Source organism: Lates calcarifer, linkage group LG15 (assembly GCF_001640805.2).
Source record: "Lates calcarifer isolate ASB-BC8 linkage group LG15, TLL_Latcal_v3, whole genome shotgun sequence".
NCBI classification, from domain to species: Eukaryota; Metazoa; Chordata; class Actinopteri; family Centropomidae; genus Lates; species Lates calcarifer.
The window spans coordinates 27,972,140-27,991,961 of record NC_066847.1 but is presented as its reverse complement, the minus strand read 5'-3'; the positions used below and the strand labels follow the sequence as shown (position 1 = coordinate 27,991,961).

The 19,822-nt window shown below is 41.3% G+C and overlaps 1 protein-coding gene across 1 annotated transcript in view; it reads right to left on the bottom strand.

Moving 5' to 3' along the window:
* The window catches only part of znf407 (zinc finger protein 407), a 141,740-nt gene that overhangs the window by 49,675 nt on the left and 72,243 nt on the right, over positions 1-19,822 (bottom strand). The window contains exon 6 of the mRNA XM_018683751.2: positions 7,542-7,708. Within this exon, the coding sequence (XP_018539267.1) occupies positions 7,542-7,708 (167 nt within the window). The remainder of the gene's footprint in view (positions 1-7,541; positions 7,709-19,822) is intronic.

Sequence of the window (19,822 nt, the reverse complement as noted above, 5' to 3'; positions counted from 1 at the left end):
TCCAAATCATCTAGCTAAACTTTTGACTTTGCAATTTGACTACTCGTGCATTTGGAGCAAATGGGAACGCAAATGATTGAGTCATTAATAATAAAATAAACTGCTACTACTGTTGTTTTCATTCACATGAGCATGTAAGGCTACACAATTCATGACATTTACCTTGTTTCAGTTGTTTTCCTTCTGTCTGCCTCAGCTAAATATAGCTCAGTGTAATTAATCTGTCTCTAATACGTTTTATTTTAAAGTTGCATCAGCATTAATCAAAAACAAATACGACTAAATAGTAAAATTACAACCTCAAATATCATGGTGGAGTAGTAAGTGAAAGGTTATTGAAGATTTATGAGTCCTTTCAGAGGAAGCAATGAGAAATACTTTCTCAACTAAAAACTACTGCTGAGGTGCCATTGAGCAAAATCTAAGACAAAGGAGGAGGAATTATTGGATTAGGAGAAATGTGTGAAGGAAGAGAAAGGCAGAAAGCGAGAAAAGAAAAGACAGACTGAACAGATGAGCAGCGGGTCTAGTTGGCTAACAGATGAGCCAAGCAGAAGTCACAGATCACTAGTGTATATCCATCAGAGCTCTCACAGCTAACTAATTCCTCCAATCAGATGGATCCGTGTAAATATGTCAAATGGGGGACGGGAAATTGCCAGTGTGGTTTATTGACTGTGATAAAATCTGAAAAGCACCGCTGAACATAATTACATACTTGTCAGAGCCATAAAAATTAGCTTTATTATCAATGGGATGGTTTTGTACAACTTCATTTGGGGGCGATGCCTTCCAGATGGGGAGCGTGGAGAGCTTTTTTACACTCCTCCTCTCTTCCCTGCATCTGGCTCTGTCATTAACAGCATGATGGTCTCTCTCTCCCTTTCTCTATTTCTACCTCTCTCTCTCTCTCTCTCTCTGCCATTGCACACAGGCAGTCACACACTCCTGCACACAAATACACAGCAACATTTGTGATAAGGCTCACTCAGGGAAACACATGCATGTGCACAAACAAACACATTCTTGAAATGGACACAGATGTGGGTGCAAATCTGTATATGCACACGCGCGCACACACGCATTTCAGTATGTGTGTGTGCGCACACACACATACTGAAATGCTGACATCCCTACATAAAGACACACAAATGGAACTACATGTACTATATGTACATGTTATGTACCAGCACATGTATGGAAACACTGTAGGTGTCCCACAGTCTAACATACAGACACAAGCTGCTTGTATGTACATTATGTGCAGCCCAGATCTCCATGACTTAAATATTCATCTAAATGCTGATGGTGAACTCTAGCTCTCACCACACACTGATAACACATTTGGGTGACTCTTCCAGCTGGGCCTCAGCGGTGCTCTGCTCCTCTTCTGCTCAGATAGCAGCTTTCACTGAGTCCGCAGAGACAAAGCAGCCTCAAGTTTCCTCTGTTATACCCATTTAAAACCACTCGACTGTGAGAAGAGTTTTAATGCAGTGCCACTTAGAGTGGAGAAAAACAGCCTTAAAAAGGTGCATTTGTTAGCCAACTCATACAGGTTCCCTTTCCACTCTGCGGTATGGCCTTTACAGGAGCTATGTTTTCATATAAATAAATGTTGATTCTGCTACTTTATGTAGCCACATGTAATCACCCCTCTGCATTTGCTGCTCTAAATACATTATGTCTATTATTTCTGGAAAAGTGTGTCACAGATTCTGAAAATTTGTTACAGAAAGTCAAATATTTTATATTTTTGGTTACATGACAAATGAAAAAAACTGGATAGTGTAAACTCCATCAGCAGAAAAGGAAGGAAAAAGACATCACACTGATTAACAAATGAATTCTGGAAAGCAGAAATACTGTAGTAATGAGCACTTAGTAACTATAATGGAGAAACAAATAGAATTGATTTTTAAAGCCCCTAAAAGCTTGGTTTCAAGTCTTAAGTATTTCTCAATAACATTAAATATTTCTGACAAAATAAGCAACAAAGTTAATCAAAGTTTTCAGTTGAATTGCCAAAACCTCAGCTAGAAACCCACAACTGTCATCACATTTTGATTCAAATATGGCCAAATCCTCATTGCTGCACCAGCTGAGCTCTGCCCACTTCAAACCAGTGAGGAGCACCAAAAACAGAAAATACAAAAATATATCATGCAATGTCTCCAAAACTGTTCAAATGTTGGCAGATAATTCTATGTTCATGTAGGACCCCATTGCTCATAGAGAGAAAACAGGTTTCATGGCCTCCGATGCAAAAACAAACTCTTTATTCCTGTATCTCTAAACTCTAGATGAGTTACTAAGCATCTGGTCAGACCTTTTCTCCTTATCAGAAAAACAGCACCAGTCCCTCCTCCTCTCCTCTCCTCCCTCCCTCCCCTCTCTCATTACACCCCAACGCTACAAGACCCCACCACAGAAAAATCCATAGCCATCGATCCCTACGCCCAGCCGCGGTCGCCACAATTATTCTTGAGGAGGAAACGTTGGCGATAAATTACATGTGTGCTTTTCATCTGCTGTTCTGTGGCGGCGAGCCCTCTGAGGACCTGGGTGGGGACGGTGAGGTGGGGTAGTACAACAGTGACATGCTGCTGTCAACACCAGAAGATCTGGCCGGCTAAAGCAGCACTGACCCCCATCACACCCCACTCCCCCCATCCACCCACAACACAACCTCAAATTGACTACACTCATCCCAGATTCACCTTGACCTCTACCTTTTATCTGTACATGAATAACACTTAACCTTTACCTTAAACATTATTTTAACATAGCAAAATCTCATCCTTGTCCCTTACAGCTTCAGCCTTAAGTCTGACTCCAACCTGAACTCAATCCTGACTCTAATCTTTGAACTCAGTCCTCAGCTGTTCCCTAGCAGAGGTGAGGGCCAGAGACGCAAAGCTAAAAAACACAAATCAAGCTACAGGTCATAAACACCTGCTTAAAAAGCACAACCCAGTGTACCCAAAGTCTAGCACCAGACACAAAAATGCCCTAAAAACCACATTTCCTGCTAGCATATCTGCACTGAGAGCCCTTAAACTTTCTGGCTATTTGAATATTGGCTCATCGCTCCTTTTCCTTTGTTCCCATGATACACATCAACCCTCCACCCCTTACTGGAATTAAATATGCCTTATTGCGAGACAATAAAAGAACTTTGAAGTCAAAATATACAACCTCTCTTTGCATGTGTGAGAATACATATATATGTATGTGTATGTGTGTGTGTGTGTTTTAAATAACCCCGGAGGAGTCTGCATGCAGCTATAATTGCCTCCCTCATTAGTTATGTTTTAGCAGGAGCGGATGGGAGGGCAATTAATTTTACCGCTTAATTTTTGACACAGAATCCGCTGCTGTATTGATGTGCTCGCCATTTTGGGTCTCATTTTTCAGGGAAATTAATTGACAAAGTGCGAAGATTTATCAGCATATCGCCAGATTAAGCGACAAACTGAAGCAATGAGGAAATCAATTGTGGCCCTGTCTCTGTGTTCACCCCCTCCTCCCCGCATCCTCCCCACTCCCCACAACGCCCAAGAGCCTGGGAAAAGCTGGGTGGGTCAGAGGCAGTGCACTTATTTATTTATTTGAGTCGCTCATTCATCAGCCGTTACAAATGACCCTGGCGGCTGACGACCACTGAATCCACCCCCCCTCCTTCCTCCCCCTCCCTCAGACACGACTGGTGTGTGAGGAGGGAGTGATTAACATAAAAAACACACAAATCAGAGAGGAACAATGAATCCCGTTAGAGGCAGGGGAGAGAGCGGAGGTGTTAACTTTTTTTTTCTTTTTTTTGGGGGGGGGGGCTCTGCATGTCACAATCAGTGCCTCTATCCACAGGATGACGAGAGACAGTTGGTTTGTCCACAGCATGGTTATGGGTGCAATGTAAAATGCATACTGATGATTTTCCCCTTATTGAGCATTTATTGCTGAACTGACAATTTGCTATGTCCTGCCCTCTAGATATTGTTTTTGTGACTGTCAGTCTTTCTCACATGACACATACACAGTTTAGATTTACCATGTAACATTTAGAGTAAACTTGGGTAACAAAACAATACCTGGACCTTAGACAGAGGTAGACAAAAGGCTTCTCATTTAAACTAGTGACCATTCATTTGCTTACTAAAGTGACAATGAACCCTCAAATTAAGCAAACAGTGGTTTCACAAATTAATGGAAAAAACAGCATGATGCTGACTTTCATGCTTCAAGTTGACTTGTAAAAGAAAGTGGAGAGTAACTATGTACATTTACTCACTACTCAAGTATTATATTTCTATTTTATGATACTTTATTCTTCTACACTACATTTCAGAGAGAAATTTTGTACTTTTTACTCCTCAACACTAATTGGTTTGAAAATCAAGATGTTACATACAAAACATATGATCCGATTATGAAAAATAATGAATTATTGTGGATTACTCTACCAGAATATGAATCTCTAAGAATATGAAGCAGTTGTTATTAGCTCCACCTCAACTAAGTACAACGTGTGAGTATGATGATTAATGTATCAATAATGATGGCCCAATAGTGTAATAACATTAACATTAATAGTGGTGAGTACTTTTACTTTTGATATTTTAAGTACCTCTTTACTTAAGTGAAATTTTTAATGCAGAACTTTTACTTGTAATTAAGTATTTATATAGCATAGTACTGCTATTCTTTTAATAGCAATAGTCTGAATACTTCCTCCACCACTGGTAAATGGGTCTTTAATATGTACTTGGCTACATACATGGTAAGATTCTACAAGACTGAGGCTAAAACATTGGTGTCCTCACCAACTGATAATCTATGGAGAAGTGTGTTTCTTTTTATTTAACTAATGTGTTTGGCAAACTTAACATAACTTGCTTGGATGGGGTTACTGGAGTATAAGCTTCGCCATATCTAATAAGGAACAGGACAGAGCCATTACTCTGGTAACTGTTTTTGGTTTTTTGGTTTTTTTTAACGTCCTGAAACCCCACAAAATAATGTAGTATTAACTGTTCCTAGCCACAGAGTTTAACTGGGTTAGATTATCATTGTAAATAGTATGCTACTTAGCCTCGTAACAATTGCTAAGCTATAATTGAAAAATTGATGTTCTGCTACAAATATGCAGACTTCATCTTTCCAAATTATATATAAATGTTGCAGCTATATTTTTGGTGCATTATTCAGTGGTAATGGTGTTTCAACATGAGATCATGACATCAACTGCTGTTGTGAGGGATTAGAAATGTTATTTTAAGGGATTATAAACCAATTATACACACTTGACAAAAACCAAATCAGTCAAAATTTGCCATTGTGATGAAGTTTTTGAGCTTTACTTCACAGAGTGACTTTGAATTTTATGTCCATGTTTTAGCCACAGTAGATGTGTGTATCATTACACTCAGCTCCACTACAAACTCCCCAGTTAGTCATCGTCCTGTAACTCTCAACACAAATCCCCACATACGCATACACACACACACACACACAAACACATACTGTAACTCACATACCCTCCATTACCGCCTGCTCTGTTCCCAGGACAGATTAGTTCAACTTTTAAATCTCCTACTTATTTGTTAGTATTGCATCTTAACGCCGTGAAGGAGCCGATTTATAACCTTTAAACAGATCACACACATGCAGATAATATTTCAGTGTGTCAGGTTGGCTGCTGGAATGTGATTGCAGTGATTGTATAGCTATAGCTAACAGTCCAACCCTGCACCAATTACAACTGGCAAAGGAATGCCGGAGGTCAGAGCAGAGCAAATTGTGTTAGCTTTTTTGGGTCTCGCTAATCAAGTCAGGTCTTGTCGCTCATGAAAATGAGGTTGTTTCAGGTTCAATCTTAATTCTCCCATTTTCATATGTTCATACTTGGTCACCCTTGATCTTTCAAGCTCTCTTATTCAATCACTTTCTTTTTTTCCACCTCAATCACTTCACTCACTCTCTTCAAGTCTGTCTTTTCTCCTGCGAAACTCACAAAGACACACACATACACACACACACTCCACCACCACACACCACCCCACGCCTCTCCAGGTGACAGCTAGGTGACAGCATGACGCCAGCCGCCTGATGGGGAATGATGAGGGCTGGAAACAAATGAAAATAAAACGTCTAATTATGTCAGAGGTGCCTTGACGTTACATCACTGTTAAAACACATTTAAAATAACATCCAGCAAGTCTTACACTCTCACACTCTCACACACACACACACACACACAGCAGGCACCCGTGACGGATGGAGGGCTCTCCTGCAAGCGCTCAGTCAGGCTGTCAGGCCACTGGCTGCTGCTGCTTCTGTCATTGACTTAAAAGGGCATCAAGGAGCTGTGTGTGGGACATTACTGAGGCCGAGGGGAAACTGCTGGGCTGCAGCATAAAGACACTTTCAAAGAGGCTGACTTGAGCTCCTATCGAGGGGCTATTATTCAAGACAGTATCCTCCCACCGCCCACCGCACCATCTGTCTATCCAAAGTTTTAGAAAGTAAAAAAAAAAAAAAAAAAAAACACGACTCAGAACAGTCCCACAGTGTACTCTACTGTACTTAGAGAAATGAAAGAGGAGGATGGAATCAGACAGAAAAGGCACAGCATATATAAAAAACATGTTTATGCTCTAATCCAGCTTTTTTGCATTGGAACCAGTGTTTCAGAAACAAAGAAAGAAAGTGGGTAAAGCACAGATCCAGCTGGTGATTATCATATCTGTTTGCTGCAAGACTCTATGATGTACACTCAAAATTCAGATTAAGTCAAGGTTAGAAAAGAGAATAAACTTTGCCTTCTGCTTTTGCTAATTGCCCTAATGTTATACTTACATATGTCAGTAAAACAAAGCTCAGCTTTGAAATCCCATAGCTGTAAATCATTCTCTTTTTTTCCATCAAAGGTTGGAAAGTCATTACATGAATGGACAGACATTATGCACTAAAATAAATATTACTAAATAAATAACAAACAAGCATGAAATTGAAACATCTTTTTGGTGTTTTCCCTCTCCCTTTTGGCTATTCACTGACTCTATTCAAATATATTTGGCTGTTGTAACATCATATAATAGTGATGGTCCTATTGGGATCAGGAGGTAATGTCTAACAAGAGTGTCTGCAAAACCGCCAAGAACTAGTTCTCGACTTTCTCTGGATGTTGAAAATCAGTACAGATGGACAAGTCATGGCTTTTATCGGCCAAAAACGTGTGTATATTTATTCCAAACAAAGCTGTGAAGATTCATAATTAATGTGAGATTTTCACAGTTAACACATAAACTTCATTTTGTTAAAGAGTCTACAGCTATAGAGGGATGAAAAAGTACATTTTGTCTGATCCAAGTATAGTGTTTCTTGATAAATAACCCTTTGTCCCCCACTCTTAAAAACAGTGATTGCCTTTAAAAAGCAAATCTTATGAATTTTGTACTTTAGAGCTTCAGTCAGTGTGTTGATGTAGGCGTAGCGCATTAAGAGTTCACAGTGGAGGTTGCTAGCTCGCTGTGTCTCACCAGTGTGTGTCCTATAGTGGTCCTTCATGGCTGACAGGTTGAGGAAGGCGTAGTGGCAGGACGGCCAGGCACACTTATATGGTTTCTCCCCACTGTGCAGTTTCATGTGGTTGTTTAGGGCCCATTTTTCACTGAAGGAGCGCTCACACAACTCGCATTCAAACTTCCTGCAGGAGAAGAGGAAAGGCAGAGGGGAATGAGGAGGAGGAGGAGGGAAAAAAACGAAGAGTTATTTACTGATCCCAAAGCTGACATAAAATGCTAGAAAATCTACCCTGTGAGAAAGGAAATGGAGGTTGCTGGGTACTCGCACTCACACCCACAGAACACAGGGCTGTGTGATTGTGTGCTGTACATCTATGCCCCCACTCTCTCTCTCGCTCTCACACACACACACACACACACACATACACAGAATGCAGTTGGCTGTTGGTGTGTCATGTCTGTATAAGCAGGCATTGATTTTTCTGTCCTGGCCTGCCACCTCCACCATTTATTCTCTGCTTTGCACCAGGGCCCAGAGGACTAGAGAAATTCTGTTACAGTCCACACACACACACACACACACACACACACACACCCCGCAGGGCCAGTGGGGAGAATAGAGTTCACCTGTCCAGCGTCCCTGACCACTTAGCCAGGGCTAAATGAACAGTTAGCAACATTTTACCACCCGCTTCCCTCTTAAGGCTTCTGTATCAGAGCTTCCCTCCATCTTAACTTCTCAACAAACATGTCCTTCTTATTTCTTACTCACATCATCAATATTAGTGCGCACTCTGCTTTAGATAGTTAGTATCAATCCAATAAATGCAAAAGCATCATTTGTCATGTGTGGCTTATGTTGTTTTGTTGTACGGTGCCAATTGCCTCTTATGAGAATCAGAGCAAAGTAAATGTGAATATGCATGCCGCTCTTTCTTTACTCTGGACATCTGTCTATTCTTCATGCCGACGCCTACGACGCAACAAAAGCAGTGTTTTTTTTTCTTTTTTTTTAATCTATGTGTAGGATGTTTGCACCTATATTCATCTGCTGTGTTATTAGGCTTCAAGAGACACACAGAAGTAAAAACAATAGAAAAAGCCTGTGCTTGAATTAATCTTTACCCCCGCGCTATAATTTAGGCGCAGAATGACTAATGTGCGAGTCATAAACAAATGAAGTCGGGTTTTGGGGAGCATTCGTCTTGCAGCGAGGGCCATGTTATTTTAGGGAGGGCGGCTGTCTTTAAGCCCTGATTGTGTCGCTTAATCCCCGTGGTATCTGTTTCATAGCGAGCAGCATGACACTCACCTGAACAAATAATGACTCCAAGCAGCATGTAGCATGTGTCTGAATCAATAATTCAAACTCATACATCTTCCTTACTGGAAGGAGGGGAAGAGGTGGGGGGTGTGAGGGGCAAAAGAGAATGAGAGGGAGGGAGGAAAAAGGGAGAAAGGAGGGAATTAAAGATTGGAAGGTGGAGAGAGGGAGAGAGGGAAAATGTGTCCTGGCTTCCATATCAATCTATATGTTCCATAAAGATAAATCCAAATGTGATATGGATGTTGTCCTGTGCTAGTTGAGAGGACATTTTAAGCTCACTTACCAGGAAGGATGGAGCCGCTTTAAAATGGCGCCTTTATCCTTTATCACCTGGCTCTAAGCTGAAATGCATATTTAAACGTCCCTGTTTTACTCTCCTTCTCATCAACTGACTTGGCAGAGACTTTATTTGACCAACAGATGTAAGTCTGCATCTGTATTTCCTTCCCTTTCCTTCTTCCCCGAGGTATTTATAGAACAGCTTGTCGCCCATGCCACCGTGGGAGAGGTAAATAAGATGAGTGAAGAGATGCTATCTTTTATTGTAAGCATTATGCACAACACTCCTGCTTTATGAGCTAAACGGGCCATTGTTTATCACAGGGCGTAATCGCAAAGTCAGGCAGGCAGGCAGGCCTTGACGTGGGCACACGGCATGCTGGGATGGAGGAAAAACGAGAGAGAGAGAGAGAGGGAAGGCAGGAGGAGAGGAGAGAAGATGGAGGAGTCGGGGCTGGCAGAGTTGACTATCAGTGGGGGTTTTGTAAGGATGAGAGGAGGGTTTGCGTCTGTTTTTATGGGATCAGATGGAGTGCTTTGATCTTGTCCCCGCATGTCAGATCCCGTCACGATCCACCGTCTCGCCCATACATATGCATACTGCCTCTAAACAGCCAGGCACCATGCAAAACACACCAAAGGTAGGGGGTAGAGGGAGAGGAGACCGAGAGAAAGAGGGAGAGAGGTTGAGTAAATGTGCTTGTGTATGAAGGAGAGTGGAAGGGAAAGATGGAGAGACAGAAGTAGGAGAGACAGGGAGGTCTGCCAATTTAAATTTGAAGACTTTTTATAATACATCCTAGAACTGAATTTAAAACCAACAAAACAACCAAAATAGATCCAGAAAATGCTGCCAAAGTAGCCAATTTAAGATTCAAAATAGCTTGAGAAAGTTCTGCGATTCTTGACAGGGAATTTAGGGTTTGAAAGTACAGTGTGTCTATAGCTGTGGTGTCTAAGCAAGGTTTCAAACCTAAACATACAGATGTGTACCACAGTCCTAAAAGAACACAAACATCAATCTGTTGATGATCATCATCATCATCAACATTTTAAGACCTTGCAGGTACCCAGGTGAAAAAAAGCATGATGACAAGTCAAGAAAAAGATGAGGGGCTAGTAATGATGGAAAGGTAATGGTTGGGGGGTCTGAAGCACATTTATGTCATATATACTATTAGTAATTCCTTGTGTGAGTGTGAAAGTTGATGAATTGGAAATGTACGGATTATAAATGACTGGTTATAAATGAATAGTTGTGTGCACATCCACAAAACCTTAGTAGGAGAGGTACTGGGTACAAAGAAATCAACAAGTACATAATAGACAGGTACCTGCACACTGGAATCAAAGATATATTAGCAACACTTTGATATAACACAGGTCTTCATCAGTTTTCCTCATTTCAATACCCATGTGAGGGAAATGAGATTTACTGGATATATAACAAAATGACCAGTGTAATTATGATCATATAAATCCATTTATCTGTGCTATAAAATCATTTACACTTTTTTAATCTTTAACAGATGTTTTAAACCATTTTGTTATATATTGAACTACAATGATTTGTTGAGTAATCTACAAGTTGATTGATGGATAAATCTGGTTACTATTTTGATAATCAATTAATCATTTTAATAATTTTTCAAGCAAAAAAAAAAAAAAAATCTAAAAAATTCTAAAATGTCAGGTTTCACTGCTTTTCTCTATTTTATATCATTTGGATTCAGATATTTAAAGTAGTTACTTCCTACTTACTTGGGTTCTGAGAAGTGTGAGAAGGCATTTTGCACATTTCACGCAGTAAATGATTAATCAATTAATCAAGAAAATAATCAGCATGCGAATTCATAATGACAACAGTCATTGACTGCAGCCCTAGTTGTATGTATGACTCATTTCCCTCCCATGTTACCCTGAGGCCACCTGTGTTGGGTGAAACTTTAGGGAACTGTGATCCCAGTGTGGGGGCGCTTTTTTCATTGTACTCAGGTAAAGAGTGCATGTATTTAGGTTTGATCAAGGCTCTTTTTAAGATATTTGAGCTTCCTGATTTTAATTTACTACACTGCAAGGGCCAAACCACAGTCAAATAAAAGATATTGTAAATTTCAGAACTGAGATATACATTTCAAATTGCAAGAAAATATTATTCCAAATTACACTTGCATTGACTGCTCCTTTGCTTTTTCACATGACTGTCAAGCTCTGACCAGCTAAAGGCCACAGCAGAAATACACATCTGTAACCGTGAGCAAGTTCTACTTCCAGTCATTATTTCCCTGCTTTTTCTCCTCCTGCATCTCTCCTTCTCCTCCCTCGCTTTACTCCTCCCTTTCTTTTTTCCTTCTGATCACGAAGCAAAAGCAACATGATTGACATCCTGTGCAGATTTATTCAAAGACCCAGGTGGGCCTCTTCCCCGTGTGCTCAGAGAGCTGCATGCTGCTGTGTCTATACTGTCACTCATTACCATATCTATACTGTGGTGTGATCCTGTCATCAGTTCAGGCATACAGGGCTACTGTCAGAACATCACAGGGCCACACTGGCCTTAATTGTGATCTAAATCCCTCAGGAGGAGTTACTGTACCTCTAACAGGAGGTGGAAAGGAAGACCTGACTCATTACCACACACTCGCTATCACCCCCAAGTGGTGAGGTGGTGCTTGTTGAGGGGGACCTTGTAGAGTGTGTGTTTTACTGTAAAGTGTGATCATGCGTTCTAGTAACAGTGTGTTAAAAATAGGTCAGTTTATATGATTAAGAGCAAGAAAAGATAGGGGGGAAAATTCAAATATGAATCCACAATTCACTGCAGCAGACAAAAAATATGACGCTCACTGACGTTGTCATACCGTGGGCCAAACAGACACCCCTGCCTCTCCTGACTGCAACTTTGGTTTTATACTGTGGAGCATCATGCTAATCAATTGGCATGTAAACAAAGGGCATTTTCTTTAATTGGCTGAATTGATTGCGTTAGCCGTCTTTGGACAGCTAAAAATTCCTTCTCTGGTTTTCTTGTGTTGGCCAGTCGGTGTGAGAGGAAATAATCCGCCGATGCTCTCACGCTGCAACACAAAGACGGAGAGAGAGAGAGAGAGGCCGACTCTCGCCTCAAGCCAAACTGACACAAACAGACAACTTCAAAGTGAAGACTGTTGTTTATTTGGCGAAGGGAAAAAGGGGGGGGGGGGGGGTTTATCTGATATGCAACTGTCAGGAGAGCATTTTCACATGCAAAATAGCGAGTGAGTGAGAGAGATTACCTAGAGGGAGGAACATGACAGCATTCACTAGGGTCAGGATGGATCATCATCTTCAGCCCCCTCCTTCTCCCTTGTCTCTCTCTTTCTCCCTCCATCGCTCTATCTTTATCTCTCTCGCTCTCTGTTTCCCTCCCTCCTTCCTTCCGTTTTTCCCCTCCTCTGCCTTTTCCCTCTCATCCTGTTTTCAGACTATCACTCTGCACTTCGACAACCCGGCAGCTTAAATCCAGACTAAATTAGCTGAATGAAGATTAAATCATTTGGCCCTGAGCTCTCCAAGATATTGGGAGGAAGACTGAGTAAGCCTTAAATGGTGTCTGACTGGGTTCGAACCTATATATGTGTCTGAGGAGAGGCTCTTCCTTCAATGGCAGTCAATTGAAACCTGATTAGAGGGGGGTGTTGGGTAAAAAATGGGGAAAAGATTAAATTTCTGGGACAACTGTTTCCTAAGTAAGGGCTCTGGCTTCGTTATTTTTCGTTTGCGTGCGCAATGTCGACCGACGACAGGCTTGTTCCTAGGCTAAGATATCGAACTAGGCAACATCATCGCTCACAGTGCTTAGGAGAAATGCTTTAGAAAGTGCTGTAGTCATTGTGGTCTGTGGCTACTCAAATCAGTTTCCTGGATGGTGCTAGTTTAACATTCAAATGAAGAAAGACAACAATCTCTGGGCTGCTGCAGTGGATACAACAAACAGGACAAACTCTGCTGCAAAAAGGGGCAGAATCTCTTAGGAACAAGCCCAAGAATTATCCCAGCAGAAGGGCATTTTAAAGTGAAATATCTATCGAGTTATATCATACTGAGACCTGCAGGAGTGTACAGCCAGCGTGTCACACAAAACAACAACTAAAACCTCCATGAAGAGGCCACATGTGTCTGCAGAGTATTGTAGATGAACCTCCTCTGAGAGGACTGCTGCTGCATATGACTGCAATATAAACAACGGTACACAACAGAGATGCTGCTGCTGATTTATGTTTACCTTCAATCCCGGGAGAAAGAGGAGGAGGAGGAGGAGGAGGAGGAGAGGGAGAAAAAAAGATAATGAAATAAATAATAAAAGACCAGGCCCATCAGATAAGCTCCTGTTTATCCTGCTGTAGGGCAAATACAAATTGTCAATTTAATGAACACGGTGGACGTGATGAAAGCGGGGTGAAGGAGCCTCCTGCCTGACAAACAATCAGGAAATGTTATCTTAATATTGTTGCGCTGTTATTCAGCCCATAACTTAGGGGGTGGGGAGAGGCCACAAGGAGAAGGAGGTGGCATGGAGGGGAGAGGGGAGTGAAGGGGGAGCAGGAAGGCACAAAGGCCATGTCCCTCTGTGGTGGCCCTGTTATTGCCTGTTTTTATTATGAGCCATAGCTCAATAGTCCCAAACACACTTTGAAACACACAAACCTAAATGTGAGTCTGGAAAGTGCATGCACATACACACACACAGACAAAGACACACCCTTGTGCACACACAACCTTAAATTACAAGAAGTCTATTTTGCAAGAGAGCGAACCAACAAGATTCTGAACAAAATGCCTGAAAATAATCTCCTTCTCCGTGTGTGTGCAAATCATTTAATTTAAAGGCTCGATAGTTTTTTTTTTTTTTTTAACAGATTTCAGACTATTAATCACAATGTTTCGACCAAAAAACTGCAAATCAAGAGCTCCAAAAAGCCTCTTGCTCAAATTAGCAGCTGCTGAAAAGTACTGGAAAATCTGATTTGTGTGACATGGTTCGGTCAAAGGCCTTTTCTCAACCCCCACCCATCCTTTCACCGGCACTTTAAAAAGTGTCCAGATGCTTCACAGCTCAAAGTTTTTTTTTTTTTTTTTTTTGTAAGTCTTGAATTTAAAGCATCGCAATCTGAGCAGCCACCAAAATTAACTATTATCTCCATATTTATATATTGCCGGCACTAAATTGCGTCGGGAAGAATTACTATCAATATGAATATCTGCAACAATAACTCAGCCGCAGTGCTGAGGACAGGATGCTCTTTATCAGGCTTCTGATAGGCCTTAAATACAGCACAAGGCAGCCATATCAGAGCTTTTTCTCTCTAATATCAGGCCGCATTAGCACCTCGTAAATCAAATTACACTCCTAGAATTTCATTAGGCTCACCTGCCAGCGCTGCTGTGCTGCAGAAATATTTATGTTTTTATGCTGCAATTGTGTGCTCTCAGGTACACAAAAGGGAAGGAGGGGAGGGGGGGGCGCTGAGAGGGAAAAAAATCGGTGATAAACCTAATTATCTTTTAAGAATACAGAGAAAATGTGTCATAAATTGTGGCGATCCTGAGGAGAGCTGGCGTTTCAGAAGCCTGTGGGGCTGAGAGTTGGGGGACAAGTCTGCTTTGCTGTTTACCATCTTTAACCGGGGTTAGACTCCCACAATCCAATTAGCAGCTTCCCCAAATTCGCTCTAAACAGAAATCAAACAGGATGATGTATGACGCCGATCAGTGGGCCCTCAACAACAAGTTAATCTGATAAAGCCAAGAAGCAAGACTGCTAATAGTGGAAATACTTGTTCAAACTGGATCCAAATGTTATGATAGGAGTCTGTCTTTGTTATTTAATTACCTCAAAATAATTTCACATTTCCATTTGTTTATTTGTTGTTGTTGTTTGTTAGATTATATTATCTACATCATAAGCATCTCTGGTAGTGTTTGCTGAATGTGAGCCGAGGCTGGGGGCGTCGGCAGAGGTGGCCGTGGGAAGAGAAGAAAAGGGAACGCCAACATTCCTGCTCTATTTTCTTTCCCATCTGGAGCAGCTGGGGTCTGTATGGCGGGGTGTCTGGATGTGGATTTTGATTAGACACAAAGGGAAATGACTGAGCCAGTGACCGTAACGACAGCCACTTAATAAAAGGTACAGTCTATACATCAAAGAGCATCTAGCTGTAAATCATTCGGCCCTGTAACGACGTGCATCCCCGTCCCATTACCGAGCCCCTAACAGGCCACTCATATTTACTCTCTGGGTCCCAATATCATTTTAGAATAATGAGCTATGTCCCTTATCTAATTAACAGGGGCCTAGGTTCATTTGTTTTGTTCTCCTCTCTCCTCTCCCTCACTGAATTTAGGAAGCTGGCATATTGGTTTAACTCACAAATATCTAGCTAATTTGCTCCGTGGTATGAGCAGTAAAAGTTATAACATACATAGGGCGGTCCTGACTACTGTTGTATTCTGTGTGTAATTGCTGTATGTTACAATTGGAGACTGTTTATCCAAGAGGTTTTGGTGTGTGTTTGTGTGTATGTGCGTGTGTGTGTGCTTCACTGGGCAGAAGTAAAAGACCGGGTCCATTCTCTCTCTTATTACTGGAATTGTAATTCAATGATCACCTTAGATCACACATGTGCCATAAATCAGATAGGCTTGACAGAGGATGAAAAATTGTATTAATAATGTGAAACTTATTATACAGTCCCAAATGCTCCCTTGATAAATGACATTGTTTGGGCCTGACAATGATTGCATTTAAAACATTATTTCTGTTTTCTGCTGGTGTGTATGTGTGTGTGTGTGCGCTCTGCTGGACATAGCAGCGGTGGTTCACAGGGTGGGGAAGACAGAGGTGGGGTTCCCGAGCTTCATAAAATATTCAAGATGTTTCCCACCCTTCTCTCTGGAGTCAGTGGGCAGGCGATGGCCGTGGCAGTAAGGGTATAAAATCTGTGTGTGTGTGTGTGTGTGTGTGCGGCCAGCACAAGTGAAATGGCTGGTGGCTCACCGCAGCGTAAACACCCAAACTCCCAGACCACAGAAAAGAGTAATGCACATCTTCAAGTCATAAAGCAGCATATATGCACACTATTATTACAGCACATCCTAGTCAGATATTAGCAAATGTGAAGAACTGCAGAAAGAGGCTGCATTAGGCTAATCATTTCTGAACATGTCAACTATTGGCTTTTTTTTCTTTTTTTGAATAACTGATTTGGTGGAGAGTTTATTTTTCTTCATAACTCAATTCATACCAGAATGTTAATATAAGAAAATCAAGTGTAGACATGAAAACTCTTTAAGAAAAAAAGTATGGAAAAAGCCTGAGATTCAATACAAATACTGTGTCTGCACTCTTTCTTTCTTTACTGCGTCGTAACTGAGCAAACTGGACCAGGCAGGATTAAAACCAGTCTGGTCTGCTTTCAGTAACACTGGATGGAGCACATGTGTAGACAAATCTCCAAATATGAGGGTTGTGGAGTTAGAAAAGCTCTAAAAAGAAGGATCTGGCACAGACCCTATTTCTTGTCACAAGGACATTAAGTTGTGGCACAGTATTTTGCTAATGCGTTCTTATTTTCTACACCTATCTATATGGATTAAGTGTACCAGCTTAGTGCATGAACTCTAATGAGGGATGCTGTTTTCATGGCAAAGACTGAGCCAGCAACCCCAACCTGTCTGCCAATACTGTTGTAAACAGCACATCAAAACCAACTAGAGGAAAATGTCAGCCTTAAATATGTTCTCACACACTCTTTCTTTGTGTTCAAGTAACAATCACGAGATGGACCGCTGGGACTTGTACTTATCCAGCTCACAAATACTAACATCCAATACTCAGCACAAAACTAGCGAGAAACACTGAATCAAACGTCATAAAAATGAAAAGTTACAATCTAATACAAACTACTGACAAATGTACAAGCAACATCAGTAAAGGGCACACTTGATAGCAGCTACCTGCTGGAAAACAGCAGCTGGCACGATGTAGCGTGCAATATGAAAGTTTGGAGGGGCAAAATCAACATCAGAAGCTTCAATACAACCAAGCTTAACAAAACTCCTCAGAAACTCGATCAAAGATTTGCAGAAGTATCATGCAGATTTGCAAAAAGCAAAATAAGAACTGCAAATGTTGCAATTGTTTTGTCACAAGGCAAGTAAAGGTGGCATGAAAAAGTAGTACTTTGATTGGTACAGTACTTGAGCTACAGAATCTGCAACTACCTGCTACTCACATCGACTCCACAAAAACTGGTATCATGCAGCTGTGGGTTCAAGGAAAGTCTAATTAAGTTCGTGGATAGTTGCAGTCAGATCCCTGCACAGGGACACTGAGACCCAGACTGGTTTCTCCCTGTGGACTTGGCTTTCCCTGGCTGGCCCTGTCCACGTCCTCTACTGTACTGTTATGCGCGACACAACTCCCCCCACTCCTAGTGATCTTATTACCCCCTCCCCAACCCTCCACCACCCCCACCCCACTCTCCCTTCCCCTCTCCTCCTCCTCATCCCCTGCAAATGACCATGATGGGAGGCCATTCATCTCACTCCTTCGGCCACCACAATGAAATAAATCAAGAATTTTTCCCCCAAATATAACAATATTTGTATTTGGGGTGGGGCAGACGTAATTGATGACTGCGGCCATGCTAATTAAAAACGGCGGAGGTTTCATTAATCTTGGTCATTGGGTAGGGGGGATAGTAGGGTAAGCTGCTGCTACAGCGCCGGCTGGACAGGGGGGACAGGGCCGCCTCCATCGTCCTCATCGCTCAGGTGATTTGGGCCATTGTCGAGTATATTAGCACAGCGAGGTTAATGTGAAATGGCCATTAATAATCACAACAAAAGTCTATAGTATACAGAGTCAGTCTCTCTGTGTCTGGTCACGACAGAACACTAGACACAAGACAATATAGCGAACAATCACATGTGTTTACTGCCATGTCCTGGCTGGAGAAGTTAATTGCTTTTCTGACTTTGCTTTGTAGAAACTTGTTTTTTTTTTCCCCTCTATCCCCTGACACACACACACACACACACACACACACACATAGTCATACACTGCTTTTGAGAATTAATTACTGGTCCTAACTTTTGCTGCTTTGCTTGTGTTTGTGTAGTCAAAACTATCCAACCACAGACTCTTCAGACTAAGACAAAATATGAGCATCAGCATTCACATGTCTTTTACATTTGCATTATTCTACACATCTGACATAATAAACATATTGTAGCATCACTTAGATTATGATTTACAACTTTGTGTATAAATATATATAGTATTTTTTCTTTTATTTAAAAGTGCATTCTCTAACCTTTACAAAATTCTCTATATTTTACCTGTTGTTTGGTTAAAGAAAATTGGATTTTCATAAAAAGGAAGGTAAATAATACATTATAAAGTATAGTGAATAAAAAAAATATTAAAATCAATTACAGTGTGTTGTCAGTCATCTTTCTTTAACAAAAAAGCACACCAAGATGGTTTGACATGACCAGATGATTAAAATAAATTCCAATAATTCTGCCCCGAACAACAATGTAGAAAACCAAAAGCTTCCAACAAGTAAGTCACATCGGAGCACCTACATAACAGAGAAGACATGAACAGGCCCTAGAGTTGATAAAATAGAATCATATTGTTACTATTGTGCCATTACAGCGCAGACAATTTACTAAGTAGCACCTATGAAACAGCGCAGATGGATTTCATCATCACTCTGTAATGGCTTCTACATGTTAATTCACAACTTTAGCTTCTCCACCACGACTCCGCCACAGAATAATGGCTAGCCTGCATCTGGTAGAGGCAGTGTAGGGCAGTGTATGAAGCATGGAGAAAAACGGGGAGAGAGACAAAGAAAAAGAGATAGAATTAAAAAGAGAGAGAGGGAGAGAGAGAGAGGAAGAGATGGGTGGGTGGGGTGGAAGCAGTAGCATATGGTGCCACGCTGCCATAAACAAGCTTTATGAAAAGACTGGGGACGTTTATTTAATCATGGAATACCTGAGGAATCGCAACGAGACACACACTTTGTCCCATTATTGTTAGCCCATAAATTTAACTGCTTTACCAGAACGACGAGGAACCTGATACAGCCGCCGAAGACAACGCGGGGAAGCAGGTGAATTTATGTATGTGTGTTTGTGAGGTGCACTGTGTCGTAGCTACGGTAAAGAGTGTGTGTGTGGGGTTACAGATGAGTAGCCATAACTGCTACACACTGGTATCTGTGTATCTGCAAACACAAGAGAACTATACACTCTGGAAAGTATCTGGTAGAGAACCCACAGATACAGATGTGTCCTCTGTTTATTTCAAGTTTACAGTAGTTCTTTCTCCAACTTTATTCTTCTTGTCTCTCTGCATGCATAAACATTTATATTTTCACCTGTCATCGCCCTCATTCTCTGGAAAGCACTCTCTCATAACCAGTGTAAAGAATTAAAACATTTTTAAGTGCTTTAACCTCCCAGGTCAGACAAAGAGCATATCAGAAAATAATAACAAGGTGGGTCTAAAGGCCCCCCTGAGGAAATGCATTTCTCATTTGTACTGAACTGTAACAACAGTGGACATCCAAATAAAGCCCTGCACTGCACTGGGGTCATTTCAAAATCACACACACACAAACACTTGAACACAATA